Raw genomic sequence first — 17,161 nt, forward strand, 5'->3', positions numbered from 1 at the left:
ACACACAAATGATTAAATAATAACATTTCATTTATGCAGGAATCATCAACTGGATGATGCATTTACTCACCTCTAAACTGTAAGTTGGTGAAGTTCTGCACCGGAACAGTGATTCTAGAAGAGGAGGAAGATATTCATTAAATCATATTTGAATTAATTTCGTCCAATTATTGTGGTTGATGCCATTTCTCTACTCTCCTCACCTGCTTTCCTCTCCTTCGAGCAGCTTCCTGTAGGTGGCAATTTCAATGTCCAGAGCCAGTTTGACATTGAGCAGATCCTGGTACTCCTGCAAGTGTCTGGCCATCTCCTCCTTCAGCATCTGGATCTCATCCTCCAGATGGGCCACAGTGTCCTGGTAACCGGCCGTCTCTATGGCGAATCGCTCCTCCATCTCTCGCAGCTGACGCTCCAGGGACTCGTTCTTAAGGACAGCGTGAGACGTTTGAAATGGTTTTGAGAGGATGATGACTTTGCTGTCAAGTACTGTGCTCTACAGTCATGGGTGAAATTGTCTTTGTTGTTGTTCTGAATAAGTTTGGTGACAAGATTGGTAAATACTTACAGATCCACGAAGAGATTCCAGGTCACAGGTCAGGCCCTGAATCTGCCGACGATACTCATTGGCCTATTGCTTAGCTTGTCTCAGAGCCTCTGCGTTACGGTTGGCTGCATCGGTCAGATCAGCAAACTAATGAAATAAATTATAATCATAAATTATTTATTTATTATTAAAAATGGTGTAGAAACAACATTTTATTATATGATATAATATCATATTATATTATATTACAAATAAAATTTTGCACTTAAAATCTTCTAATAAAGAAAATGCTCTAAAGAAGATGCATGTGTGTGTGTTCATGTAACCTTTGAGCGATACCACTCCTCAGTCTCCTGCATATTGGAAGTGGCCATGGCCTCAAACTGAGCTCTGATCTCCTTCAGGGCAGTGGTTAAGTCTGGCTTAGACACATCCAGATCCACATGAACCTGTTGGGCCATCAGCTGCTCCTGCAGCTTCCTCATCTCCTACACCGAGCAAGGAAGAGGGGTGAAAGAGTGAAAGAAGTTTACGCATGAATATAATGGTGTCTGAACTAATCTGATCTTTAGGACTGAGTCTGATAAAGTTGACAGAATCTGATATAGCTACAAATAGCCAGATTAAATTAACAGATTTAAGACAGATATGCCAGTTGGAGTCAAATCAAAGGAGACAGGGATGAAGTGAACAGATGGAGGTAGAGTGGAAAGAGTGGGAGAGATAACATACCTCCTCGTGGACCTTCTTCAGGAAATTGATCTCACCCTTCAGAGCATCAATCTTCCTCTCCAGCTGCACACGGTTCAGAGCTGCTTCATCCACATCCTGGAATCAAAAGTGAAATTCATGATAGCAGTTTGCTAACTTATTCATGATACATGAATGAGACGAATGGAGTGTTCCTTACTTGTCTGAAGGTGTTGAGGTTGTTTTCTGCTTCTTGCCGTAGAGCAGTTTCATCTTGAAGTCTGGAGGACGCATAAGAAAACATATCTAAAAAAGGCTTTCTACAACCAATAGTGCGCCACATATTCAAGATTTGCAGGACACAAATAACCCCCAGAGGGCCAAGCATTGATACTGATGGTGCGTTTTCTTCTTTTCCCTCTTGAAAGTGTTTTTAGGAAGTCATAATATTTATTCTATTTTTTTTAAGCCTTCATTTAAATCCTTCCCAGCTAGGAGGCCGTCATTGACTAACTCATGAAGACAGTCACTTGTCTCCTACTGATACTTTTTTTAATTTAAAATTATATAATTATTTATATATATATCTATTTAATATACTTTCTTTTCATCAGAGAGTCCTGAAAAAAATTTATCACTGTTTCCACAAACATATTCAGCAGAACAACTGTTCAACATTGATAAGAGATGTTTCTTGAGCAGCAAATCAGCATATTAGACAGATTTCTGAAGGATCATGTGACACTGAAGACTGGAGTAATGACACTGAAAATCTGTCATCACTGGAATAGATTACATTTTAAAATATATTACAATAGAAAACACTTATTTAAAGCATAAGAGATAGTAAGATCACATAAGATGGTAAGCATAAGAGACTCTTACCGTAGTGGTTATAGTACTGACTAATAGACTCCCCATAATCCGCATAACATCACAATGTATGCTCTATGATCTGTGGATTTCCCCTGCCCTCATAGTGTATCCTGATTAGTTATTTATGATAAATCAGTTGTAATGAAAGGCTCACAGTGGAGGTGACCCATGATAGTGTGTTGAGACCTGCAGCAGGGGGCTGGATAGGGTTCAATGGATCACTCGTGCATCATTAACTGCTCACACCCACTGCAGCTACTGCTCTTTCCCACGGGCTGGAGTAGATGCACTTCCTTTCATAAACACCCTTCTAAACTGAGCAGCTACACCTGACACATGAGGTCTAATATACATCAATACAAAAAATTCCAAACAGTGTCTAGTTTGAGCATACAAATAAAAGTAATGCATGTACATCAAAAATAAGCACTTTGAATTTGGATGCACAGCTTAGTCCTAATGCAACTTTTATTTTTGTGTATTGACTTTCTATTTGGTTTCTACATTCTTATTTCACTTAAATGTTACTGATGTTTCATCAAATATGAACAGGGAATTAAATAGAGAATTGCAAGTGATACATTATATAAAATAAAGTTTAGTGGTTGAAAAAATATATATATACATTTTCCAGGATTTGTTTTTTTCCCTGTCAGTTCTGTTTGAAGAGATTCTCATAAATGTTTTCATGAATCAAATTTGGTCTCTGAATGATCTGGTATGGGAAACACGCCAGTTGCTACAGATTCGAGTGAGTTTAAAGGTATGAGATTTGGAATTAGATAAAAAATTAGTTTTTTCTCTAACAACAGGACATCTGCACTGGGAGTGTTCAGCCTTTGTGCAAGCCGAACTGAGGCATTGTGCCCCTCACTGCCCCCATACCACTCAGCGAATCAGGCTTTAGTTTGAAAGGAGAGGCAGCATGGGAATAAATGAGAGTAAGAAATGGGGAGCCTCTCATTGAAAACGGAGTTGGGGTGCTATAAATTCACACAGTAACATTGTAGTTGTGGCAGTTTTGTACTGATGTGGAAAAAATACTAGAGTTGCTGCAGTTGTTCATTCTTTAGAGATTCTTTACCCATATTAGATGGGCAGGCTAATGGATGGCATTTCTTGGACATGGCTATTGACCTTTTTTGTGACATTGTTCTTCTGTTGCTCTTAGAATTCTTCTTGGAATGTGTGATATCTCGACCCCAGCTAGGCACATCTACTCATATAAATGATCTGACTGACTTGAATGCAATGCAAGTCGCTTTAGATAAATGTGTCCAATTGTATAAATGTAAATGTAATGTCAACAGAAGTTACCTTGAAGATCAAAGTTTATAACATTCTGTTAAAAAAAAAAAAACTTTATTTCTTAGCTTTTATATTAATTTATCCTATTTTGCTCTGTATATTCTTCTTTTAAAAAATAAAAATATAAACGAATTTTGTCTTTGCAAAATTCTATGCATTTATATATACATGTTAATAATATTATATGCATGTTTTGGAAAATTATTAAATCCTTATTATTATTATTATTATAAAATATCTGCAAGATATAAAACATTTGGTGAAAAAAAAAAAAAAAAAAATATATATATATATATATATATATAAAATATGATTTTGAAAATGTAAAACAATAAAAAAATGATACTGTGTTAAAAAAAAATAAGGTGAAAAATTCTGAAACCATATTCAGTATAGAATTATATATACAGTTATATGATTTAAATATAATATAAAATAATACAACACAATATTTAGGGTGATCAAAAGATTCAGTATACAATTATATATACAGTTATATGATTTAATTATAATATAAAATAATACAACACAATATGTAGAGTGATCAAAAGTCGAAGCATATATTGTAATTATTATTATATTCTTTATTTATTAAGTTGCATTCAATATCCACCTGGTTCAAAACTCTGGGAGGGCACTTTAAATGGGCATAACATATCTGTCCTTACCTCTGTTTAAGAGGGGCCAGGTCTGAGGCCAGGTTGTCTCTTTCGATCTCCAGTCTGGCTTTACCAGCGTTGAGGCCGTCCACCTGCCTGCGGAGCTCCCTCAGCTCCTCCTGGTAGATGTCCCCCAGATGGCTGGGCTCCATTCCCCTCAGCTGGTTCAGTTCCGCCACCAGCATTTTGTTCTGCTGCTCCAGGAAGCGCACTTTCTCGATGTAGCTGGCGAAGCGGTCGTTCAGCCCCATCATCTCCACCTTCTCGTTGGTGCGCGTCTCCCGGTACTGGGCCTTCAGCAGGGAGTCTGCAGAGAAGTCCAGCCGCTCCCCACCCAGGGACAGGCGCGAAGTGGACAGGGTGATGGGACTGGAGGTGAGGTGGCGCGGACTGCTGTGGAGGGACAGGCGGCCCGTGCTGAGGCGGCTGGTGACCCCCATTGATGGGGAGCTGCCTGAAGTCCCGAAACGCTTTCGGTAGGATGAGAAAGCTCGCTGGGTCTCCATGACGGAGGAAAATGAGATCGAGTGTGGGCGAACTTTGGGTTTTTATAGAGAAGGCGGGGGAGAGAGAGGGGGTCCAATGGGGAGGGCAAAGGCCAGGGGGAGTGTATGTGAGCCCGGAATTGTTTGTGCTTGTCCACCCAGTCTCCTGACTGCCTCTTTTCACTCTATTCTGTCTGTGTCTCTGGTGTGGGGTGCACCGTGTGTGGGGAGGGGACACAGTCAGTCAGAGAAAATCCAATTCATGCCACTGCTGGAACACAGAACACACGGAAACAGACTGTGATGGCACTGCTATTTGACTGTTCTGTCTCACCCCATAAAAAAGTGGTGCTTTGTACCTTTTCTGAGTTAATTTGGAGTTCCTCTGCTACTTGGTCAGAGGGTTTCTGTCATTCCAAGAGGGGTTTTAATGATGTCACGGAACACTGGGGTGATTACCTAATTCTTCGTTATAAAAAGGGTCTGCCGCTCTCTTTTGTGCTGATCTGGGAACGTCACACACATGCTTTTCAGCACCACTGATTCATCTGTTTACCAGAAAAATCAAGTTACCAGAAGATTTGACTTATTTAACTTTATACAACTATTAAAGGAACAGTTTACACACAAAAAAAAATTAAGTCATCATTTATTCACCCTCACGTCATAACACCAAATAAGATACTTTAAAAAATGCCTGAGCTGCTCTCGGCCATACAATGTAAATGGAGACCAGGAGTTGTCAAGCTCCAAAAGAAAAAAAAGAAAAAAAAGAGCACTGTCAAAGTCAGTGTTGTAAACTAAAACTAATGCTGTTAACTGAAATAAAGCTGTTAATTTTTAAAATAGAAAATATGTATAAAAATGTTTAAGTAAAGCTACTAAAACGGAAATAAAAAATAATTTAAGCTAAATAGTAATATTGAGAAGCAAATAAAAAGATAAATTAAATAACACAATTTCAAAAACTGAGAAAAGCTATTTAAAATGATTAATATATACTATAATTGTACATAGATAATATTAAAATAACACTCATGAAAGTAGACAATATGTCTCGTCTGCAGTATTCCACGTCGTTATACAATGAATCTGACAATTCAAAGAAATATTTACTGAAAATCTTGCCAGATGTGGAACATTTTTACTGAACGGGAGTGTAGCTCAGACATCTTGCTAATTAATTTATAATAAATAAGTATAAATGCTAATTAATTGTTGCTAAATAATTTATAAATAAATAAGAATAAATATATTTTATTTATACTATATATTGCTGAAGTGCAAGAGAAAAAGTACAGATGGTTTTGATAAATGGTTTGGTTCATGCCCCATCAGCAGTCTACAAAGTAGTAGAGGAGTGTATCAAGGCCAGAGAGACCCACAGCCAGACAGAAAACAACACACCCACCGATGAGCTCACCAGCAGCCAGCACTGATGACCTGCAGAGGAGTGTGGGGTAAGATGTGTCAGTGGGTCAGTTGTGCCTCCCCTTCATTTAAGGAACTGTGCACAATTTTTGCCAAGCGAACATGTTTAGAAAGCATTATATTATTATATCTAGCATGATATATGAGGAAGTATACTGTTTTTTGTATACTACATTACAAACGTTTCGAATCGGTAAGATTTTTTTTATATTTTTGAAAGTCTCTTATGCTCACTCTAATGCTAAGGCTGCATTAATTTGATCACAAATGCAGTAAATAGTAATACTGAGAAATATTATTACAGTTTAAAGTAACTATTATATGAAAACAGTTATATTTTAAAATGTAACTTATTCCTGTGATGGCAAATATACTGTATATATGACTACATTATTTTACAGATCTGTTCCAAATCTGCTGTCAGTTAAGGTTGATAAAAGCATGTACAAAAGTTTTAATCAACTTAGTTAAAAGGCTTTTCAATTCAATTTTATTTCAGATATGTGAATTGAAGTGCAATTTGCACAAGCAGTACAGCAAATACAAATATCATTGATGTTGGATTGGAAATATTTTCCCCTCAAGCTGCAGCTGAAATTCCAAAAATGTTTTTAAATGTCATGTTTTCCTGCAGGCTCAAGACTCATAGACATTGTAATTTTGCCCCAGGAAAATACTGTACTTTTACAGTATGTGGAACAAAGCTACCTCATCTAACAGGTTCTGAATCCGTCCTTATCTGACAGGTCATTTTCATTTCAATACATGTTAATTTTCTGAACAGCCCAGGCGAGTTTCTTGTATAAAATTACATACATAAATGGTCTATTTAAAATATGAATGTCTTTTTCAGCACATTTTTTGTCCCGCACACGTGAGGAGTCCTGCACACCAGGGGAGAACGTCCACTGCTGCGATCACGACTTGTGTGGCTGAACATCTCTTTGTCCAGTCTACAAAGAGCCTTGTTATGCATGAAGAATCATTTATCAGTTATTAATCAGCGAATTTAAAATGTAAACACGAATCAGTATATAGAGAAAATGTTATAAGGCACTTAAAAAACTCAATAAAAAAAATCTCAATAAATATTTGTCTGCATGAATGACTTCCACTTAATATGCTGCTTATTTTTACTTTTAAGACAGCTGTATTGCTTCAGGTATTGCTTCAAAAAATCAGTAATAAAAAAATACATTAACACTTTAGTTTGGGCATCAGTTCTCACTAATAACTATGACTTTTGCCTCAATAAACTTCTAATTTTCTGCTTATTAGTAGTTAGTAAGGTAGTTGTTATGTTTAAGTACGATGTAGGTTTAAGGGATCTAAAATTTGATCATGCGGAATAAGGCATTAATATGTGCTTTATAAGTACTAATAAACAGCCAATACGCTAGTAATACAGTGGGTATAGAAAAGAATCCCCCTTTAAAATAATCACGTTGTTGCTTTGCTGACTGAAATGAAGACAGACACGGTTTTTGTTTTATCCAGCTGTATTTACTCAGTGCAACTTATAACATCCAAGTGAAAGATATAACACCAACATGTCAGAGAAAAAAACAAAACATAAAAAACAGAATCACTGAGTTGGAAAAAGGATCACCCTCTTGTGTCAGTATTTTGTTGAACCACCTTTTGCTTTAATTACAACCTTTAGTCTGCTGGGATCTGTCTCTACTAACTTTGCACATCTACACTCTTCTTTGCAGAACTGCTCAAGTTCAGTTAAATTTGATGGTGACTGTTTGTTATCTCCTGAATTGTGCCTTTTTTTTGTGCCATTTCGAAGGTGATTATCTACACCTGATTGAGTTTACAAGTCATTTTTAGGAGGGGGTGATCTTTTTTCCAACTCAGTGATTCTGTTTTTTAATTTTTTTCTGACAGGTTGGTGTTATATCTTTCACTTGGATGTTATAAGTTGCACTGATAGAATACAGCTGGATAAAACAAAAACTGTGTCCATCTTAATTTTAGACTGCAAATCAACAAAATGTGATTATTTTAAAGGAGGGCGATTCTTTTCTATACCTACTGTATGTATGCTAATAACCAACTAGTTAATTTTGAGAACTGGTCCCTAAACTAAAGTGTTACCAAAAATATATATCAGAAAGATTCAGACTAGAAAGTCTGAATAAAAAGTTCTGATAATAACTGAACAAACTAGGCATTAGATAAAACTCATGTGGATTCTCACTTAAATGATCAAGTTGGGTGGTTGGACTTGACAGGGCGACTAGAATACAAATTACCCTTTTATCGCACTGTTTCTGAAAGAGTGTTACCACTGTAAGGCCAGCTGTAAGTTATGCTGTTTGGTGTGTTTAGTGTCAGGACTAACATGGAGGGGCCATCATTACGATCCCCTAATAAATATCTGCAAGGGTGACTGTGGTTGCCTCAGCCCCGGTAACTGAGGGAATGTCTGTCTGAGACAAAACACTCAAAAGCCTGTTACTGTACAAGAAGCTTTTCCATAGAGCTGTCCAGTTGTTCTCTCTTCAAATCTTCTTCATTTTTTGTGTTAGTCAGTCTCTTCTGTTTATTGGCACGCTTGGTTTCGCGTCAAACAGCTAATTCATGTCTCCAGTGTAACGAGGCAGGAGCGAATAGCAAAATCCTAATGCTGATCATCAGCCAAGACAAAGCCACAACCAGACTCAGACTGAAACGCCGCTTGTGAGCGTTTACGCTTGTTTATGTGTGTGCGTGTTGATTTTGAATCAAACTGTGTGTAAATGAATCTGAGGAATACAAATTTAAATGATGTGGCAATCATGGCTAACACAACAACTAGCAAGTCCAGGACAAGCAAATTTTGCCAAAAAATCCAGCCAGGTGCTCCGCTTAGAAGCTGACAAGAGACATTCGTTGTGCTTCTAATGCTAATGTGCTTCAAATGTTTCATACACAAGGGTTCTTAACCAAAACTAAATTGAAACTTTTTGTGCTAAACAAAATCTAAATGACATTTTCATTAAATAATTTGGAAAACACAATAATAAAATGCATGATCATAAAATAACTACAACAAATATTCATGATTATGAATGAAAATGAAAAATAAACGAAATTGTTTTTTTTGTATTGTATGTTTATAGACTGCCTTCATTACACACGAAAATGTCAGCAGATGTGAGATATCGAGCCCTGAATTTTATTTTTTTGAAGTTTAAATGTTTAAATGTTAAACTAAGCTACTGAAAGGACAAATTAAAAATAAAATAAAATAAAATTTAATTAAAAACTACAATTAACATGCTACATTACACATCTTACTACATTTCACTACATTATAAATATTATGTATGTAATATCTATGGTATTTTGAAATAAAAATGAAATATTTACTCATATTGTTAATCATGTTAATCTTAATAAGAAAACTGATGAAGAAATACAACGAACAAACCTATCATTCTAATCAGCACTTTTGGTGTCTTTGCCTGTAGCATTAAAGCACTAAAAATACAAGTTCATCACGTGAAGTCAAAGAAATGCATTCCTTCTCGGTCACAGCTGGTCTAACAACATACACAAGAAAAACACTATTACTTTCTTGATGGTCAAAAGACCTGGGGAACACTGTGACTGACAATTGAATGCTTGCAGTAAATGCATAAAAAAAAATGCATTGAAGAAATAAACTAAAATCTTAGACTTCACATGTCACTTCTTTATGTGGGCCTCATTCCTGCCTGAACATAATGTTTCACTTTGCACTATATTTCACTGCACAGAGAGAAGAGGGGGAGGAAGCGCTATAAATTCAGTCACTCCTTTCCTTGATACCACAATGGTGTGTATTCACAGAGAAACGCAGTTAGTACTGTGACTGGCTTAGACTGACTCCAAACAGACAAAGACAGATGGTGAGAAACACACTGTTAGCAAGAATCATGAACAAGCACATACAATAGGTATTAGAGAACATACATTCAAGATTAAAAACAAGCACAATTTCAATGAAATACAAGGTTTTGTGCATATTATTTTATTTGAACATTTTTGATACACTGGACGTTGCACTGCAAGTCTCACGTCAAGATACATAATCATATACTGTGTATCTAACCTATTGGCTCGTATTCTTTTGCTTATCCCAGGGTTCTCAACTAGACTTACTGTGACATTTCTCTGAGACATTTCTCAATCTTTGGTACAATACTGATTCTTAGCTGCCTAAACGAAAAACTAGCAGCTATTTGAGATCATATTTGAGCCATTCAACTGTTTTTGAGGAGGCCAAAATACTTTCAAAACAATATAAAAGGAGGACAACTGGTCCTGTGGTCAGTGTTGGTGTGCCCATATGATGGACACCTGTCATTCAAACCCTGAGCTAAACAAAGTCGTCAAGCTGAGTGGAAATTCGCCTCTGGCATCCACCTACCCTTTCACTTGAGCAACACCCTATGACACATTTCCAAAGAAAGCGTAGCGCCTTTTCACACACTTTTCTCAGTTCCTCATAAACATGGCAAGGCGCATGTGTATAATACAACTTCCTGCATTTCGAATAGAATGGCAGAAGTTTGAGGTCAGTAAGACTTTTCTTTTGTGCATTTGATAAAAAAATAGACCAAGAACAGTAATACTATGAAAAAAATGATTACCATTCAAAAGAACCTTTTTTGATTTTAACGCTTTAAAATGTTATTACTATAATGAAAAAGATGAATTTACTCCAGTCTTCAGTGTCACGTGATCCTTCAGAAATCACTCTAATATGCTGATTTGCTCAAGAAACGTTTCCTATTATTATTATTATTATCAGTGTTTAAAACAGTTGTGCTGCTTAATATTTTTTACGGAAACCACGAAACATTTATTTCAGGATTCTTTGATGAGAAGGAAGTTCAAAAGAACAGCATTCATTTGAAATAGAAATCTTTTGTAACATTATAAATGTCACTTTTGATCAATTTAATGCATCCTTGCTGAATAAACACGGTTTCTTTCACAAATATCTTACTGACCCTAATCTATGTACGGCAGTGCACATCAACCCTAATACCATGTGTTTTTCTTAACATAAAAACAAAATCTTTCTTTTACACCTTATTTTTCTTTCCAACACTGCAACTCTGAATACATAAAGGCAGATATCTGTGCAAGTTCTTCCTAAGTGGCAGCAAATGTGCATATCTGTGTGTACATGCATTTCTGAGAATGATTCAAGGCACTGGTCACTTCCTGTGACAACCTGCATCAAAATCCTGTCTGCATGAGATTCTTTACGACATCCTCGGGTGAAAAAAACACACAGATAAACAGAAACAGACACAGACACACAATAAACACTCAAAAAACATGACTTGCACAGATCAGGCACGGCATAAATCGCCAGAGCTCAATTTCCAGCCAGTAATAAACATGTAAAATCATGTTGTAGTCAAACAAAACCAGCTGCTGTTACAATTCTTGTTTCTAACTCATCTTCTGTTCTTAAAAGCATAACTCGGTTCAGAGTCACTATATAAAAATAGATTTATACATATACATATATACTCGTATATAAAAATGGCTGAACATTGGGATATAAATAAAAGTGAAAAAGGCTTCACATTCTGTGTAACAAATGAACAATTTGGTATATTCAACATTCATATTCAAAAGTGCATCTGATCCAAATGAGTCCAATATACTGCCACACGACACTTAAGGCACAACACTTTCGTAATACATTTTCTTTGGCTGGGCTGGAGAGAAAACAACTATACATCCTAATGTGCTCTCAATATCTCGCCACACCCAAAATAACCAATAAAACACCTTACGAGACTTCCCAATTTAACATCTCATCATTATGGGAATAGCATTAGTGAGATTAGCTGCATTTTAGGTACTGTACTGCTGCTCTCTACAGGACACTATAAGGCACTACTGCGGTACAAAACTACACATTACACTTCAACCAAAGAACATTTAGACTTTAACATTATAACCTCAAGCCCTGATCCTCGGCATCTGACCTCAGTCAAAAAATGAATATAAGCCGCTTTCTGTAACAGACTAAAACAGTTCTTACTGAAGTGCAATTCTATTCTCAACATATAAGATTAATCATAAATGCAAACCATTCGAGACTGACGTGCGCAAGACCCTCATTCATCTGAGGCAGGAACAAACCAAGACACAATTATTACGTTCCCTTTAACACTAAATGTCTGGAGTCATAGAGACAATGGGTGCACATGGGAATCTGTGTGGAAGGGGAAATGGCACATAAAAACATTGACTTCATAACTCTGCTGTGGACTGTATGAAACATTCATTACCAGGAGACTTTCTTGGTGAAACTTATTTGAGCTTCAGGGAGACTGACTCCTGCTGGCTTTAGAAGGCACATTTGTTGCAAGAAAAAGTCTAGTTTGAAGCAGCTCAGTGGCCCAAACCTCATCCTGTGACGTCATCAGTCTGTTTACTCCTGGAATAAAGAGTGTGTGCATCACGAAAGTCCTGTAGCACCCACTGCTGTCCCAAAGACATCACATTTCAAACCATTAGTGAACAAACCAGTTTTGTGACCTAATCCAGGACCTAATCCAATCCAGGTCACATGCTCTGGAAACGCAGAGTGCCTTTGAAACTGAGCTTATCACTCTTTGAACAAGGAAACTGAGGGGTTTTAATCTGTGGAAGCAGCTAGATGGACAGTGGGCCTCCTCAACACAAGATCTGGGAGAAGGGATGTCTGAGCAACTCCTCTGCACTCGGCCGGTACTTGGCCTCCACGAAGATGCAGCGAAGGAAGTCCCGCGTGTGCTCGGAGATGTGAGAGGGCAGCTGGGGGTTGGTGGGCTGAGTGGCGATCTTAAATATGGCTGCCATGGCCTCGAATTCAGCCCACGGGGGCTTTTCTGTCAACATCTCCACCACAGTGCAGCCAAGACTCCTGTTCACACAACACAGTTTAAGAAAAAGGACCCGTTAGGTTACATGATATTGTTTATTTCACGAGTTCACACTTACATATAATGAACAGAGTAAAGGTTATGCGTATTTGGCATGCTGTCCGGTGAGAGGGCTCCGAGCTCGGTAATTACTCTCGAGCCCGGGATACTCCCCCTGTCCGGGGAGAGGGGTCCGAGCTCGGGTCTAAGCCCGGACCCAAAGCGCTCCCTCCCCCCGAGTGTTCCTCCCCGTGCTGGGGTAGGAACGGGCTGAAGGTGAGGAGTCGGGGTGGTGGAGGGATGCTGAAAGACTAGAGATAATGGAGGTAAGGCTGCTTTGATTATTTATAGAGGTTCTCTCTTGTGCTGATTGGATAGATGGTGCAATTACTGATGATGAACTGGCCGTGTTAATTATCTGTGCGTGCTCCTCCCGAAATTTGTTAATAAAACATCACTTAACATTCCACGTGTTTTCAAGTACAGTTTGTATATAAATACTATGGTTAAGCTATGTGTAGTATAGCAAAACCGTGGTTAATTTGAGGTTACATTACAACTATAAAAACCATGTTTTTTGCATTTATTTGTAGTAAAACCACGTTTAATTTTTGTAAAGGTACATATGTAATTAAAACATTATGCAATTGAGTGCAGAAATGAAGGTAAGTAATCTTACCTGACGCTGACATTACAGTAGCCTGTTTTAATAGTTTACACAATCTGACTCTTGATTTTACTTTTTTATTTCCTTGCCGGGATTCAAACACATCAAAAATGTGCGCAAGTAGTAAGAGCATCTATGATAGTTCACGTTGGCCAAAACACACAAGTAACTGCGTTGTGAAAAAAATATTGCTGGCAATCACAGACATTCGCATTCGGACGGGATTAGATTTCTCAGAGGATCACTGAGTTTGCCGAAAAACAGTAGGTAATTTGCTCTGGAATTATTACAGCGGTCGTGTGAAAAAAACACAGACATGGCAGATTCGGACGGGATTAAAATCGCAAAGTACGTTTGTGAAACTCAAATTTCTCTAACGACCCCCTGTAAAACTAGTCCCGTCCGAATAGGGCTTTAGTCTAAATTAAAGGCTAGTAGCAGGATTGTAAAATGAAGATTTCGTGGGCATAAATTAAGAATGAGTTCCTACAATTTATTAATTTGTTACCTAATTTTAGTTAAATCATGGGTTATCTAGGGAACAAATTAATGAAACATGGTCTGTGTCTTAATAAGTCGTAGGAACAAATGAACACGTTGTAGGAATGACTTTTCTAGTGAGCGACGCCTCATGGTACCATCACAGAGAGGCACAAAACCACTTTCCAGAACATTTTCGTTTACTGTTCCCCCCGTGGAAGCAGCTAGAGGGAAAACCTCAGCACAAGATCTGGGAGAAGGGATGTCTGAGCAGCTCCTCTGCACTCGGCCGGTATTTGGCCTCCACGAAGATGCAGCGGAGGAAGTCCCGCGTGTGCTCGGAGATGTGAGAGGGCAGCTGGGGGTTGGTGGGCTGAGTGGCAATCTTAAATATGGCTGCCATGGCCTCGAATTCAGCCCACGGGGGCTTTTCTGTCAACATCTCCACCACAGTGCAGCCAAGACTCCTGTTCACACAACACAGTTTAAGAAAAAGGACCCGTTAGGTTACATGATATTGTTTATTTCACGAGTTCACACTTACATATAATGAACAGAGTAAAGGTTATGCGTATTTGGCATGCTGTCCGGGGAGAGGGCTCCGAGCTCGGTAATTACTCTCGAGCCCGGGATACTCCCCCTGTCCGGGGAGAGGGGTCCGAGCTCGGGTCTAAGCCCGGACCCAAAGCGCTCCCTCCCCCCGAGTGTTCCTCCCCGTGCTGGGGTAGGAACGGGCTGAAGGTGAGGAGTCGGGGTGGTGGAGGGATGCTGAAAGACTAGAGATAATGGAGGTAAGGCTGCTTTGATTATTTATAGAGGTTCTCTCTTGTGCTGATTGGATAGATGGTGCAATTACTGATGATGAACTGGCCGTGTTAATTATCTGTGCGTGCTCCTCCCGAAATTTGTTAATAAAACATCACTTAACATTCCACGTGTTTTCAAGTACAGTTTGTATATAAATACTATGGTTAAGCTATGTGTAGTATAGCAAAACCGTGGTTAATTTGAGGTTACATTACAACTATAAAAACCATGTTTTTTGCATTTATTTGTAGTAAAACCACGTTTAATTTTTGTAAAGGTACATATGTAATTAAAACATTATGCAATTGAGTGCAGAAATGAAGGTAAGTAATCTTACCTGACGCTGACATTACAGTAGCCTGTTTTAATAGTTTACACAATCTGACTCTTGATTTTACTTTTTTATTTCCTTGCCGGGATTCAAACACATCAAAAATGTGCGCAAGTAGTAAGAGCATCTATGATAGTTCACGTTGGCCAAAACACACAAGTAACTGCGTTGTGAAAAAAATATTGCTGGCAATCACAGACATTCGCATTCGGACGGGATTAGATTTCTCAGAGGATCACTGAGTTTGCCGAAAAACTGTAGGTAATTTGCTCTGGAATTATTACAGAGTTTGTGTGAGAAAAACACAGACCTGGCAGATTCAGACGGGATTAAAGTCACAAAGTATGTCTCTGAAACACACATTTCTCTAATGACCCCCTGGAAAACTAGTCCCATCTGAATAGGGCTTTAGTCAGCACTAACAGTAGCTGTCTAGCTGATGTTCAGTTTGCATACTGCTGCTCTTCTTCTAGTCACTACTGAGCTCTTTCCTCTCATGATTAAAGCTCCAGGTGAAGGGTTGCCAGTTATCACAAAAAGAGCAAAACAATCCCCTTAAAAATGCAGTATAATAAGCAAATACCAGGGAACAAATTTAAACTATATAACTAGTATTAATAGTATCCTAGAAAATTAAAAGGAAGTAAATGTAATTTATTATGAATAGAATATTTCAATATAAAATATTCAGATATTATAAACCAATTGAAGTAAAACAATAACGTGAGATTTAAGAATAATTCAGAAACAACTTATTTAAGTTGCATTTAATATCAGTCCTTTTGGGCCAGTTAATCTAAAAGTTGAGTGTGTTTTTACTAAATTAATAATTTAAAATACGTTTAATTTCTTAAGCATTTGAGTTTATTTATTATATAAAACCCTTTTTGTAGGTTTTCAGAATAACTACATATAAAAATAGCTATATCGTGAAATATATTGTTACCGTGAAATAAAATGAGTCATACCCCTGGATGTGTGCACTTCTTAGTTTTTTTTATTCATAAACCAAAAAATTGCTCTCACCAGACATCTGCCTTTCGGCCGTACCCCTCTCCACTGATGACCTCTGGGCTCATCCAGTACGGTGTTCCAGTAACAGAACGGACCCCAGTGCTGGACATGCAGATGGTCTGAAGCCGCTTACTGGCACCAAAATCTCCCAGTTTCACATTGCCAGCTGAATCTCGCAGGATGTTGGCACCTGAACGCACCGGAGGAAGTGACCAGGGAGAGCAGTTAGCATGCAATGGACCGAAAGATCTTTGATCCAGTTTTCCTCGTTATATGACTACAAAAAGATTTGCAAGCTATAATAGGTGATCCAAAACTATTAGAACATGAGAAAGTTGTACTCAAGTAGCCACTACTCATATATATATATATATATATATATATATATATAAATAACACAGTATTTGACTATGTGAGGTCTAATGCCAAACGGTACCTTTGATGTCCCTGTGGACGATCATGTTGCTGTGCAAGTAGGACATGCCCTCCAGAATTTGTCTGGTATACTTGCGTGTCACATTCTCTGTCAATGCCCCATAAGCCTTCAGCTGGTCTTTGACTGAACCCTGAGGGTCAAAGACCACAACACCAGTGTCACACTGAACTCTACAGCACAACCACAGTATTGCTAAAAAACAGGTGTGTAATGACACATTACAACCCTTATAATAAAAATTATTTATTTACAAGAAAACATTAGCTGTGATAAAGCACCAAAAATGAAAATTCCGTCATTCCGTCACCCTCATGTCATTCCAAACCTTTCCTTTGTTATTTTTTCTCTGGAACACTAAATAAGTAGTTTCCATAGATCTTTTACATACAACAACAATTTGTAGTGATATGAACTGTCATCATGTTTGATATTTGATTCGTGAGTTGCAGTGCATGAATGAGACTTCTGGGCTGTTACTCACAAAAAGTCATCATATGGCTTCAGAAAACTTATATAGATAATATAAAA

General features: G+C 37.9%; 1 protein-coding gene and 1 pseudogene across 1 annotated transcript in view; both read right to left on the minus strand.

The window, feature by feature from the left end:
- LOC107674161 (glial fibrillary acidic protein-like) overlaps nucleotides 1–4,583 on the minus strand; it is a 5,883-nt pseudogene extending 1,300 nt beyond the window's left edge.
- Nucleotides 4,584–14,283: 9,700 nt separating this feature from the next.
- Nucleotides 14,284–17,161, minus strand: part of LOC107674169 (mitogen-activated protein kinase kinase kinase 3-like) — a 23,731-nt gene continuing 20,853 nt past the window's right edge. The window contains exons 16-18 of the mRNA XM_016468069.1: nucleotides 16,634–16,763; nucleotides 16,210–16,387; nucleotides 14,284–14,512 (exon numbers count right to left, since the gene is read on the minus strand). Of these exons, the coding sequence (XP_016323555.1) occupies nucleotides 14,284–14,512; nucleotides 16,210–16,387; nucleotides 16,634–16,763 (537 nt within the window). The remainder of the gene's footprint in view (nucleotides 14,513–16,209; nucleotides 16,388–16,633; nucleotides 16,764–17,161) is intronic.

Source organism: Sinocyclocheilus anshuiensis, unplaced genomic scaffold (assembly GCF_001515605.1).
Source record: "Sinocyclocheilus anshuiensis isolate Anshui unplaced genomic scaffold, SAMN03320099.WGS_v1.1 scaffold893, whole genome shotgun sequence".
NCBI classification, from domain to species: domain Eukaryota; kingdom Metazoa; phylum Chordata; class Actinopteri; order Cypriniformes; family Cyprinidae; genus Sinocyclocheilus; species Sinocyclocheilus anshuiensis.